The 14,256-nt window shown below is 42.3% G+C and overlaps 1 protein-coding gene across 9 annotated transcripts in view; it reads left to right on the top strand.

Annotated features, from left to right (window-relative positions):
• Nucleotides 1-14,023, top strand: part of STAMBP (STAM binding protein) — a 49,365-nt gene extending 35,342 nt beyond the window's left edge. For 7 of the 9 annotated variants that reach the window (XM_017861855.1, XM_017861858.1, XM_017861857.1 and 4 more), the window contains one exon: nt 244-892. In XM_017861855.1, the coding sequence (XP_017717344.1) occupies nt 244-300 (57 nt within the window). In that variant the 3' untranslated portion in view covers nt 301-892. Of the gene's footprint in view, nt 1-243; nt 893-10,093; nt 10,304-13,721 lie in introns of those variants that run through there. The other 2 variants (XR_001883302.1, XR_001883301.1) reach the window with 1 other exon arrangement.
• The last annotated feature ends 233 nt before the right edge of the window (nt 14,024-14,256 follow it).

The raw sequence follows: 14,256 nt of genomic DNA, 5'->3' as shown, positions 1-14,256 counted from the left end.
AAAAAAAAAAAAAAAAAAAAACACAAAATTAGCTGGGCATGGTGACTGTGCCTGTAATCCCAGCTACTGAGAAAACTGAGGCAGGAGAATCTCTTGAACTCGGGAGGCAGAGGTTGCAGTGAGCCGAGATTGTGCCACTGCACTCCAGTCTGGGCAACAGAGCAAGACCCTGTATGAAGGGGAAAAAAAAGACTTTTCAGAATTTTCTAGGACTCCACCTTTCTTTCTTTTTTCCTATTGCAGAGCTGCAGCCACGTGACCGTTGTGGACAAAGCAGTGACCATCACAGACCTTCGATGAGCGTTTGAGTCCAACACCTTCCAAGAACAACAAAACCATATCAGTGTACTGTAGCCCCTTAATTTAAGGTTTCTAGAAAGCTTTGGAAGTTTTTGTAGACAGAATAGAAAGTGGGGCATCACCTGAGAAAGAGTTGATTTTGTTTCAGGTTTGAAAAGAAATAACTGAACATATTTTTTACACAAGTCAGAAAGAGAACATGATCACCCAAAAGCAACTGTAACTCAGAAATTAAGTGGAAAGAATGGTATAATGAACCCCCATATACCCTTCCTTCTGGATTCACCAATTGTTAACATTTCTTTCCTCTCAGCTGTCCTTCTAATTTCTCTGTCAATTTGTTCATATTTACCTCTGGGCTCAATAAGGGCATCTATGCAGAAATTTGGAAGCCATTTAGAAAATCTTTTGGATTTTCCTGTGGTTTATGGCAATATTAATGGAGCTTATTACTGGGGTGAGGGACAGCTCACTCCATTTCACCAGATGGTGAGGCTAACACATCCTGAAGAGTGATTTTGTCAGGAATTATTGTTATTTAACAAGTGTTTTCAGGATATTTTTCCTCTACAATAAAGTAACAATTAACTTATGTTTTTGTGCTCCAGAGTGATCCATTTGATCAAGCATTGTATAAACAGGTTAAAAGGTGTGGTTGTTTTGGAAAGGTAAGGGAAAATGGAATTTGAGATATACTGACACTGAAGGTGTGTCCCAGTTCACTTTTAATTATTCCATGTTTTTTATCTGCCTGTTGCCATCTTCCAGAGGTGTGAAGTCATCTCTTCTTTTGGTGCTGTCTCAAATGGGTCAACCATTCACTTCCTCCTTATGCCCTCCATGCTTTTGGCTGAGGATAATGAAGCCTTTGTTTGGAGTACCAGGTTACACTCCAGTAAATGATTACATTTCCCAGCCACCCCACCCTACCAATTTCACTGTGTTGGCTGTTCTTTTCTGACTAAGGCAATACCTAGGAAGACGCTTGAAGCGGCAGTTGATACTGCCTTTTTCTGTGAGCTGAGCCTCGTGTTCTAGGTGGCCTAGAATTAATGGTATCATTTGTGACACCTCGAGTGAGGGCAAGAGAGTAAATACTTTGGCTAGGAGAAGAGTGATTTCTTCTATATCAGAATTCTAGGTGAGGGGAGGGAGAATCTGTGAATGCATAAAGTTTTGCTTCATTTTTAAATTTTGTCTCAGTCTTTATTGCTTCGGTTGGAGGTCCTTGAACTTGTCCCCTGAAAGAGCCCAGTTCTCTATATTCTTTTTCTTCTCTTGGGTTCTTAACTCCCCATATAGTGGAAATTCTTTCTCTGCTCTTTTGGTATGGGTGGGTCTGGAGGCCAGTTGGACTTGGGAAAGCCATTTCCTCTTATGGCCCAGAGCAGCCTGGCTATTCCACCTTGCTCTAAACAGTCCTGAAATTGCCCAGTCCTGTGCTTTTGGGAAGTCCATCCCCTTCTTCCCATTCTTTGTCTACCACTTAGCTTAGGGCTTTCTTACCTTTTATTTCGACTGTAGCCATTGGCTTTTACCAAGTCTCTTTGTTTTTAGCATTTCTTCATTCCAGTCTGTTCTGCACACTTTGATCAGGAGAAGCTTCTCACACTACAGCCATGTTCATGTTTTCTCTCTTGCTCAAAAACCTGCGATAGCTTCCCATTGCCGAAAATCTAAATTTAGCTTTTAGTCAGAACTTCCCATTTAAAGTTCTTACCCCTGGCTAGTGGCTCACGCCTGTAATCCCAACATTTGGGAGGCTGAGGCGGGTGGATCACAAGGTCAGGAGATCGAGACCATCCTGGCTAACACGGTGAAACCCCATCTCTACTAAAAATACAAAAAATTAGCTAGGTGTGGTGGTACATGCCTGTAGTCCCAGCTACTCGGGAGGCTGAAGCAGGAGAATGGTGTGAACCCAGGAGGCAGAGCTGGCATTGCACCACTGCACTCCAGCCTGGGCAACAGAGCGAGACTCCATCTCAAAAAAAAAGAAAAAAGTTCTTTCCCCTGGCTATACACTCAAATACCTAGAAAGCAATTTAAAAAATACTGATGCTTGTGTTCTACCCCCACCAATTATAGCTGAATCTCTGGGGTGGAGCCCCACATGTTTTTTCTGCGTTTGTTGTTCAAGCTGCTAGAATTCTGAAGTACAACCAGGGTTGAAAACCACTGCATTGGTCCTTGATACCTAAGAATTGTGAGCTCTCTTACCAGTCTCTGCCCACCAAAGACATTCAGCCAGGTGAACAACATACTGATTGCAACCACATTAATCACAGACTGATCGCCAAACTGCTGTCTTTTCTCTTCCTCTATGCACAAGATACCTTAGTGACTAGATGGGTGCAGGAAATCAGTCTGTAGATCCCTCTTCATATCTGCTGCAGCCTAGCCACTGCAGAGGCACTCTGCATAGGACAGTCTAAGTGTCTCTGCCTTCATCCTACCTCTGTGGAGGAGATGTGGAGTCAGGGCAGCCCACAAGGAAGCCCTGAGACTGGGTAGGCCAGAGGGAAAGAGGAGGAGCCAGAGCAGTCAGGAAAAGAGGAAAGGAATACTATGGATAAAAGGGACTAAGACCATGAAACCTGAGGAAAGACATTACATTGAAAGGGTAATGACTATTTGGCTAAAGGGACTGACTCCTGGGTTCCTGAGGCTCAAAGACCAGGAGACTTTCCCACTCTTGCAAGCTGCACAAGTACCATACCTAGTGTTCTGGACTGAGAGGGGAGACAAAAGCAATGTCAGGTTGCCAAACAATGTCCCAGTTGCCCTGGGAGGCACAAACCCACCGAAGTGCCATAGGCCAGGTGCAGAGAGAATCAGAGGAGCTGCTTTGCTGGGGATCAGAGCAGAGCTGAGTTTTTTTTCAGATGATCACTTTCACATACTCCTTGTTAAATGGGACCAAAGGGGAAGAAGAAGAAACCCTTAAGCTTTTGTAGTATTGTCTTGGGTACCAGATACTGTAGAAGGCAGCATAAGAGAAAGATTCCCTTGGGCCAGTGTCATGGTAGATTTTCTTACTTGAGAGGCAAGGATTTCAGCTTTCATTTTGGTACCACAGAATTTGAAATTGTAAGTGCCTATCCCCTTTGACTGTTGATGGCTTCTTTGGGGTTTTAGTTACCCCAGTTGAAAGAGAAATTTTTCATATTGGGGTTGAGAAGAATGGAGGCTATTAGGAGCAAAGCTTTAATGAGTGAAAGTCTGGTGAATCCTGCAATTTTGATATGTTTCCAGTGGATTTTGAGAACACAGTTTTGGGCACAGAGTAGATGTTCTTCTGTAGAAAATACAGTCAGCGGGCCGGGCGCGGTGGCTCAAGCCTGTAATCCCAGCACTTTGGGAGGCCNAAAGAAAATACAGTCAGCTATTGGTATTGTGCCTCCCACCCCTCATATCTCAGTGTTTTAACCCCACCTGAGTTTGGAGACCAGTTTGTCCAAGGATCTTTCAAGCATGAGCCCAGAGTAGACCTTCTGAGTCAAGGATCATGTCTTTTTCTGAGGAGCTTTGCTTGGGGCACTGGAAGTCCTGTTTAGATCGGGACTATTGGAATATTATCCTCTCCAGAGGAAATGCCAGGTTGAACATTTAAGACTTTGCTTCTAGGCCCAGCTATACATTCACCAGCAAATCACTTCCCAAATTTCCTTAAAATCTGTAAAATGGGATCAGTCTAATATGCCTACCTCAAATGATGACAGAATGACATCTATATGCATATAAGGCCTATGTTAGTTGAAATATGCTATAAAGATGTAAGGGATTTGTTACTTGTCGTTCTTGAGATGTTACAGTTGGGATGCGGTTGCTTCTATCTTCTAGACCTCTGCCCCATTCAGCGTACAGCTAGAGGAATCTTTGGGCAGATCCACATTCTTTAGCACTAGCTGGGCTTTGGCTCCAAAGCTATCTGGTCTACCTTGATGTTCTGAGCAGGAAAACAGAGGACCTCAAGAACCATTCCAAATTTCTATCCTTCTCCCTAAGACCCAGAGCAGACCCAGGACCTAAAGAAATTATATCATCTCTATTTTCCCTTGGCTCCAGCCCCCTCTTGTTTGAACCTCCCACTTTTGTTGTTCCAACTACTTCTTGAGATGAAGGAAGGGCAGAACATTGGCCCTCTTCACTGAAGTCTTCACTCGTTAATCCAGGGTTCAATTTTTAGTTCACCTTAACCTGTTTGAAGTTAGAAGCTGGGCCTTAACTTACAGGGTGTGTCCAGCATCACTCAATCAGCCTGTTAGATCCAGAATCCAGCACTGTGACACTACATAACCATGGGCTCTGTGTCCTTCCAGTTCCTTTAGTGCCTTCCCTCACTGGTAGGGTCAGTCTGAGGGCTTCCTTCCTTGAACTCCAGTGGCAACTATAGTCTGTTTCCCACAACTTGTTGTGTGTATTTTTGTTGTTTTTTTGTGTTTTCATATTGTCTTTTATGTAAGTCATGTTTCTGAACTATCGTGTAAATTTCATTAGGATAAGAATCATGTTTGCTTTATGCACTGTGTAACATGCCTTGCAGTCAGTATAGGCACTTAACCTTATTGCTTAGTTGTTCCTTGGTGTTGAATAATGTGTTAGGAGGTCAGGTGGACCTGTGTCCTAGCCTGGAGAAACTCTTATGTCACCTTGTAGGAAGCTGTCTGGACTTGATTCAGCATCATATGCTGGGCCTGTGCTGCACTTGAACTTTCTTTCCAGCTGCCAGCAGGCCAACAGCTAATTTAATGGGTGGTCAAAAGAAGATGTGCCTGTGTAGAAGGCTGTAAAAGGGAGCTGGGAAGTAGAAGGAGACAAGGAGATAGCGACACCAGTATCTTGTCACAGAAATTAAGGAAGGCAACAGTTTGAAGGAGGAGAGGGAGATCAGTGGTGCCAGCTGGCTCAGAAGAGGTTTGCTGGGTTAAATCTCAAGATGAGCGCATGAGATCTGGTGGTTAGTGGAGGCCTTTCCTGACAACCCCATTTTAAGCACCTCGTCCCCATCACTCTATCACGTCACTGTTACTGTCAGTGTAGCCCTGTCATGAGCTAAAATCATCCTGTTTGTTTATTACTAGCTTGTGTATCTAAAGTATACTCCTTGAGAACAGCAACTTTGTCTTTTTCACCTTTGTACTCTCAGTCCCCTGACATGGAATAAGATATGAATAAATGCACAGACTTGTCCAAAATCATCCAATTAATAATCGGTAAGGCTTTGCTTTTTTGGGAGAAGTGCAACAAATGTGAACACATTTTAAATACTGATGTTTAAAGACTGTGCAAATTAAAAGTTAACAATCAGCCAGGTGCAGCGGCTCATGCCTGTAATCCCAGCACTTTGGGAGGCCGAGGCGGGCGGATCACCTGAGGTAGGGAGTTTGAGACCAACCTGATCAACATGGAGAAACCCTGTCTCTACTAAAAATACAAAATTAGCTGGACGTGGTGGCGCATTTCTGTAATCCCAGCTACTTGGGAGACTAAGGCATGAGAATTGCTTGAACCTGGGAAGCAGAGGTTGTGGTGAGCCGAGATCGTGCCATTGCACTCCAGCCTGGGCAACAAGAGCGAAACTCCATCTAAAAAAATAAATAACAATCATAGAAGGTTACCTCTAGAAGGAAGGCAAATGAGAAAAACTACATATATAATCATTCATCTTTTATTTAGAGATGAATGATAATATAATATCACAAATTAAAATTTCTGTAATTTCTACATATTATACAGAGAAGGAAATTTAGAATTCTAAATGCTTTCATTATTTAAGAAGAAAGAATCAAAAGATATGAATTAAGCATTGGACTCAAATTAGGAAAAGAATAATAAAATATACCAGGAAACCAGGGGGAAAGAAATAAGTATTAAAGCAGAAATTGGCCCAGGTGTGGGTGGCTCACCACCATGTTAAATCCCAGCACTTTGAGAGGCCAAGCAGGGTGGGATCACCTGAGGGTCAAGGAGTTCGAGACCAGCCTCACAAACCTGGAGGAAAACCCCCGTCTCTACTAAAAAAATACAAAATTAGCCGGGTCCGTGGTGGCCCATGCCTTATCTCAAGCTACTCAGGAGCTGAGGCAGGGAGAATCATTTTTGAACCCAGGAGGCCGAGGTTGCGGTGTGAGCCGAGATTGGGCACCATTGGGCACTCCAGCCCGAGCAACAAGAAGCCAAAAACTCCGTATCAAAAAAAAAAAAAAAAAAAAAAAAAAAAGCAGAAATTTAAAATGTAATTTAAAATAGGAGAATAGTTAGATAATAATGTCTTTTTTTTTTTTTTTTTTTTTTTATGAGATGGAGTCTCGCTCTGTCACCAGGCTGGAGTGGCAGTGCACAATCTCCCAGGCTCCCTGCAAAACTCCCCCTCCTGGGTTCAAAACTGATTCCTTCTACCCTAAGCCTCCTTGAGTAAAGCTGGGGCTACCAAGGCATGCGCCACTGTGCCCAGGCTAATTGTATTTTTAGTAGAGACGGGGTTTCCCATGTTTGTTCAGGCTGGTTCCGGAGGCAGGGGTTTCCACCGTTATTGGCCAGGATTGGTTCTCGGCTCTCTTTGACCTTGTGAACCGCCTTGCCTGGCCTCCCAAAAGTGCTGGATTACAGGTATGAAGCCACCATGGCCTGACCTCATAATGTCTTTCTTGAAAAAGCAGTAAAGTAAAGCCAAAGGGGAAAAAGGAAAATGATTAAAATTAGAAATTGCAAAGGGGATATGACAAATGCATTGGTGTTAAAGGAAAAAAGTCCTATGTTATAACTAAGTTGTTGGAATTTGCTACTCAATGAAATAAGATGATTTTCTGGTTTAAAAATATTGTTTAAACACGTGGAATGGAAACCAAAATTATCTTAAGTAGGAAAGACTTCAGAAGACAATAAATCCAATAGAGAAATGGGGAAAAGTCTGCAAGTAATATTCTCCATATGCTTTTATGACGTTCTTTTCAAATTTTCAAAGGAACAGATATAATTTCTCATGCCATTTTTAATTCTGGATAAAAAAATCATAACAAAATTTACAAACGTAAGGCAGTTTTAAGTGGTATAGTCAGTAATGTCAAAGTATATTCATACTCATTATGAAACAGGTCTCGAACTTTTTCACCTTGCAAACTTAAAACTGGTATCCCCATTGGAATAGGGCAGCTCCCCTTCTTCCCCCTACCCAGCTCCTGGCCAACCACCATTCTACTTTCTGTCTATTATGGGAATTGAGCTCTTTAGATACTTTGTTATAAATGGGAAAATTCATACTCAATATTTGTCTTTGTTTCTGGAACTGGCTTATTTCCCACTTAGTGTAATGTCTTCCAGTTCCATCCCTGTATTGTAATGTGACAGGATTTTTCTTCTTTTTTAGGGCTTGAGTAATGTTCTATTTTATGTGGGATTACCACATTTTTGTTTATTAAAATCATCTGTCAGTGGGGACACGAGTTGCTTCACCTGTTGGCTGTTGTGCAGTGCTGCTATGAAACCATGAGTGTGCAATGGCCTTCATGCTGTTTTAACTGTTTTGTAGAAGCATAGGGAAAATAAGAAAACCAACCTAATTCATTTTTGTGAGGCCACAATCTCATAAAATTGTGTACACAACACACACTTCACACCAATTCTCAATAATACAAGAGCAAACATCTAAATAGAGCACTAAAAAATTCATCAATCTAGTAAAGGGAAATAAAAGTATCCTAACTTGGCCAGCATGTATTATGGCATTCTCATGGTAGAACTTGCCCATGGTTCCCCCGGCTAGAAAGTGATGGAGTCGGGATGGCCAAGCCCAGGTCTAACCTGACTCTCAGAGCCCTGAGGCATTTGGTGATTTTTTGTTGTTCCCTGGGGAATTGTAATGGTTGGGCTCGTTAAAAAGAAATCTACTGAATATATCACAGGGAGTAGGTCAGAGGGACACAAACAGAAAACAAGAGTCTCTCATTAAAGAAAATTAAGGCGGCGCGGGTGGCCTCCAAGGCCTGTTTAAATCCCAGCACTTGGGCCGGAGACGGCGGATCACGAAGGTCAGGAGATGGAGACCATCCTGGCTAACACCGGGTGGAAAACCCCGTCTCTAACTAAAAAGTACCAAAAAAATTAGGCCGGGCGAGGTGCGGCGGTCGCCTGTAGTCAGGCTTTAACTCGGCGAGGGCTGACGGCAGAGAATTGGCGTGAACCCGGGAGGTGGAGCTTGCAGTGAGCCTGCAATCCGGCCACAGCACTCCAAGCCTGGGCCCAGCAGTGCAAACTCCGTCTCAAAAAAAAAAAAAAAAAAAATTAAGATGAAAATCAACTTTTTTTTTTTTTTTAACTCCCCTAATAAGGAAAGAAAGGGCCAGACGCAGTGGCATACACCTGTGATCCCAGCACTTTGGGAGGCTGAGGTGGGCGGATCACTTAAGCCCAGGGATTCAAGACCAGTCTGGGCAACGTAGTGGAACCCTGTCTCTATAAAAAATTAGCCAGGCATTGGTGCATGCCTGTGGTCCTAGCTACCCAGGAAGCTGAGGTGGGAGGATCACCTGAGCTCAGGGAGGTCAAGGCTATAGTGAGCTGTGATCACGCCACTGCACTCCAGCACTCCAGCCTGGACGAGGGTGAGAGAGGCCCTGACAAGAAAGAGAGAAAGAGAGAGAAAGGGAGGGAGGGAGGAAGGAAGGAAGGAAGGAGAGGGAGGAAGGAGAAAGAAAAAGAGGAAAGAAAGAAGCTTCGTTAACATGATAAAATAAATCTTCTGATATAACACGCAGCATCATACTTAAGCAAACACTGATGTCAGGGACAAGATAGATCCATTCTAACTACTATTATTGAACAGTGTCCTGAAAGGATAATCTAACCCATGCAATGAAGCAGGATAAAGAGTATACTACTGGAAAGCGGACAGGTTTGGGCTGCAAACTAATTATCTACCTAGAAATCTGAAGATAATAAACTCTGAAAAAACAGTCAGACCTAATAAGAGAAAGGCACAAGGTTGTTCACTAAAAGATGCATTTTAAAGCTTTGAAAATAGCTTTCCAGTACAGGTAATAGCCATTTGTGATTGGGGAAAAAAACAATCTAATTCAGCACCTAGCAACTAAAAATATAAAATACTTTGGAACAAAGTTAACAGGAAATGTGCAAGCCTTGTATGAAGAAAACCTCTAAGCTTTTCAGAGGAACATGCAGAAAATAAATGGAAAGACAGAAACACTATCAGTATTCTGTGAGAGAAAGACTGAATGTTTTAAAGATGCCACTTGTTCTTGAATCCAAAAATTTAAATGCAAGTCTACCAAAAAATATAATTTTTTAACTTGAAAGATTATTCTAAAATTAATCTAGGATATGTGAAATAACCATTTAAAAATTGAAAGAGAGAATGTTGGGGAAAATTTTATTACCAGATAATGCTTATTATAAACCTGTAAGTTAAAATAATTTGATACTGACCGAGGACTAAATTAAGAATCAACTAACTTTATTGTTGAAGGAAGTAAGACTTAAAGAATTTAAGTTGCCCAAGGTCACAGAACTCCAAATGAATAATGTCAGACTTCCAAACCCACGCTCAACCACACTGCAATGCTACCTTCCTAAAATATACATAAATACATGTATTCAGAAAAACTATAAATAAGAAGTACATTAAAATATTAATATTAGTTATCATAGGTGACAGAATTATGGGATGACTGTTCATTTTTCCCCCATACCCTTTTTTGAATTTTTTCAAATGTACTACAAAGAACATGTATTGCTTTTATAACTGGACAAAAAGGACAATGCCTTCTATTTTCAGAAACCAAAACTTCATTGCCCCTTCAATATGGGAATCCAGCCAGACCTTATTCTTGGACAGCATCAGTGAAACGGGCTTGGGAAAGCTCTTGGGCGTAGCAGCAGAGGCATGTCATATATGGAAACCTTCCATGAGGGTGACCTCACCACTGGAACCCATTCAACATAAACCTTGTCGCAAGAACTAGCAGAGCTCTTTGGACAAAACGTGGTGAGTGGAGAACTGAGAAAGAACTGACCTAAAGAAGAGAGAAGCGCTGGTCTTAGACAGCCTGAAGAAGTCCTGGGTACCCATCTGGACTTAGCAGGTCCCCTTTATGATCTATTCCTAGGGAAGGATTACTTTTCCCAACCTCAGCCTCCTTCAAAAAAGAACTCCCACAATGACCCAGGGTTATTTCTGTCTTTTTTTCTGGGCTTGCATTAGAATGTAGGATGTTCCTTGTGTTGGACAAATCATAATAGGTTATTGGTGGGAGACAGAAGTGAAAACATTACCTAGACTAAAGGAAGTAACACTATTCTTAGATACCCCTCCATAATTCCCTATGGTTAGCTTCCCTATCCCCAGCAGCCTCCTCTCCTCACCCCATTTTGCCTTCAAAAAAGTGAATGGCATCATATCAAAGCAGAATTCCATCAAAATATTTCCATACCACCTACAGCACAAGCCCCTGTGCCACATTGAACAGCTTTTAACACCCTGCTCACCACACTTAGACACCTGTGTCTAGAACTTTTCTCACACAGCCTAGTTTTCACCTTTCCCATGTTGTAGGAGGGTTTAAATTTTTTATTTATTTATTTTTAGTAGAGACGGGGTCTCACTTTGTTGTGCAGGCTGGTCTTAAGCTCCTGGCCTGAAGCAATTCTCCCACCCCAGCCTTCCAAAGCGCTGGGATTACAGGCATGAGCCACTGTGCCTGGCCAAGAATTTAAAATTATTTTTAATTGAACCATGGTAAATGCAGGATAAGTTTACACAAATATTTTGGTTCTCAGCCACAGTGTTGTTCTGTAAGCACAGGGCCTATGATTATGGCCTTTGAGACTTCAGCTGGTCTGTGAGGAAACCACATAATGAAAATAGAACCCTGTTAGTTAAAATTCTTTTAATTGCAGCTGGGCGCGGTGGCTCATGCTTGTAATCCCAGCACTTTGGGAGGCTGAGGTGGGTGGATCGCCAGAGATCAGGAGTTCAAGACCAGCCTGTCTAACATAGTGAAACCCTGTCTCTACTAAAAATACCAAAACAAAAATTAGCCAGGCATGGTGGTGGGTACCTGTAATTCCAGCTCCTCAGGAGGCTGAGGCAGGAGAATCACTTGAACCCGGGAGGCGGAGGTTGCAGTGAGCCAAGATTGCATCACTACACTCCAGCCTGGACAACAGAGCGAGACTCCGTTTCCCAAAAAAAAAAAAAAAAAAATTCTTTTAATTGCACTGACAGAAAACTCAATTAAAACTGATGTTCAGGCCGGGCGCGGTGGCTCAAGCCTGTAATCCCAGCACTTTGGGAGGCCGAGGCAGGCAAATCACGAGGTCAGGAGATCGAGACCATCCTGGCTAACCCGGTGAAACTCCGTCTCTACTAAAAAAAAATACAAAAAAAAACGAGCCGGGCGAGGTGGCGGACGCCTGTAGTCCCAGCTACTCGGGAGGCTGAGGCAGGAGAATGGCATGAACCCGGGAGGTGGAGCTTGCAGTGAGCTGAGATCCGGCCACTGCACTCCAGTCTGGGCGACAGAGCAAGACTCCGTCTCAAAAAAAAAAGATTAAAAAAACTGATGTTCAGGTACAGTTGGATCCAGTGTCCATTGTCATCAAGGCTAATTTTTTATTCATCTCTAGGCTCTTCTATGCTTAATGTTTGTTCATTTAATTGGGTTTTTCAGTGAGGTACCTTTGACAGCTGGAGGGTTATATAGCCTATTGCCTTGGTAAACTCAACAAGAAGAAAGCTTTTTTTTTTTTAAACAGTCTCACTGTGTCACCCAGGCTGGAGTGCAGTGGTAAGATCTCAGCTCACCACAACCTCTGCCTCCTGGGTTCGAGTGATTCTTCTGCCTCAGCTGGGCAGCTGGGATTACAGGTGCACACCACCATGACTGGCTAACTTTTGTATTTTTTTTTTTTTAGTATAGATGGGGGTTTCACGATGTTGGCCAAGCTGGTCTCGAACTCCTGACCTGAAGTGATCCACCCACCTAACCCTCCCAAAGTGCTGGGATTACAGGCATGAGCCACCACATCTGGCCAAGAAAAAGAACTTCTTAGTTCAACAGTTTCAAAACAATATTTGGAACTGAGTTATTGGGTCATGGCTTTGGTCATGACTTCATCCTTGAACCAATCACTCTGGCCAGGAGGATGGAATGCTGTAATTGGCCAGGCCTGGATCATGCACCCATAACCCATCTAAGCCACATGCACTGAGAGTGGGGCAGCATTCATTTCCAAAGAAGAATGGTGGTGGCATTAATAGCAGAAGGGGAAGTAGATGCTGGGGAGGCAGAGGCAACAGATGTCCACCATGTGTGCCTAGAAGAAAAAAACTAGAACCTACCATCTCTACTGTGGGCAGTATTACCCAAAGTGAATGAGCTAATATAAATGGGAACACCAAGTGCTGTTAGCTTTAGATAATAACAGCTGGACAATGGGGTAGTGACCTTCTCACTCCCAAAAAGGTGGGTCGCACATCCAGGCTGTGGGTCATTCATTTAATTTGCATATAGAGTACCTGCTGTGTGCAGAGCACTGTTCAAAGTACACAAAAGTAGATGTTATGCTCTCTGCCCTCAAGGAGCAGATAACAAAGTAAGATAAAGGAGCCCTACTCTTGCAGCGCAAGAGCAATTCATGATCAATGAGTGTATGCAGAATCATGAGCACCAACTTTATCCTGAAGTGTTGAGAGAACCCAAGTGAGGGTGAAATGAATGTTTTCATTTTAATTTCTGTATCTTCCACTTTTATTCAACAAATATTTACTATACGCCTACTAAATGCCAAGTCCCACAGGACTCTAGAAACTTTGTAGAAAGGATTTCAGACAGATTCCCAGGATGTGTAAAATACTAGAAAGAGAAAATAAATTGAAAGTGGGGAAAAGGAATCTAGAAATCAAGTATGCAACAAAGTGAATTCAGCAATAAAGCAAAACACGTAAACCATGATTACTTATATTTCCACCATGGATGGGCCGTAGGATGTATGACATAATAAATAATTTGCATAACAAACCCAACATCCGGTAGAGGGGTTCTGTTTTCCCATAGATATGATGGAGTCTCACTAAGGCACAAGATACGGTGAATGTAATTCTACTGAAACTGTGGTGGGTGTGGGGAAGGCAACATAGTCCAGCTGAAACACTGGGTTGTCTGCTAACTAGACCTAGCCTACGGATGGATTTCGTCGTATCTGGGAGCTCAGGTGGACTGCATGCATTTTAAACAACTCTGGGTTGTTCTCTGCACTAACATTTTAATAAATATTTAGTGGCAGTGAGCTCAGAATTGTAATCTTTGGCAAGTGCCTGGGGTGCATCTGCCATTCTTTATTGGTGGCTGAGTAAGATACGAGGCTCTCAACTTTTAACACATTTTTGTTTTGTTTTAACACAGCTCACCAAGACGGAAGAACAGAGCCTGTAGGTCCACTTACTAAATGGATTCCCACTTTACAGTGAAGAAGGAGCTTGCAGTAACCACAAAAGTTTCTGTATAAGCAAATTTAGGGAATTGAATTTCAGACAGTGTGGTTGTCTCCTTACTTACGAACTTGGAATACCTACCTAGGTAACAACTAGCATCAAAGGTTTTTGATCTGTAGCCTTTCTTTCTGTCCATAATTGGCTAGTAGCTTCTGCTGTATATACAAACCATTCCCTGTCTGAGAAAATTAAACTATATCATCAGAGTAAGAATATTTTTTTGTTTGTTTTTTGTTTTTTGTTTTTTTTTATTTATTTATTTTTTATTTTTTATTATACTTTAAGTTCTAGGGTACATGTGCATAACGTGCAGGTTTGTTACATATGTATATTTGTGCCATGTTGGTGTGCTGCACCCATCAACTCGTATTTTTCTTTTGTATGAGTGCGGTTTTGTTTTCTGGTGTTTTGGGGGGGAAGGATTGTTTGTTTTTGAGGAAGGACTT

This window comes from Rhinopithecus bieti, unplaced genomic scaffold, assembly GCF_001698545.2.
Source record: "Rhinopithecus bieti isolate Rb0 unplaced genomic scaffold, ASM169854v2 scaffold_63021, whole genome shotgun sequence".
NCBI lineage: Eukaryota > Metazoa > Chordata > Mammalia > Primates > Cercopithecidae > Rhinopithecus > Rhinopithecus bieti.
Note: the sequence above shows the minus strand (reverse complement) of the source record. Positions and strands in the feature narration are given on the sequence as shown.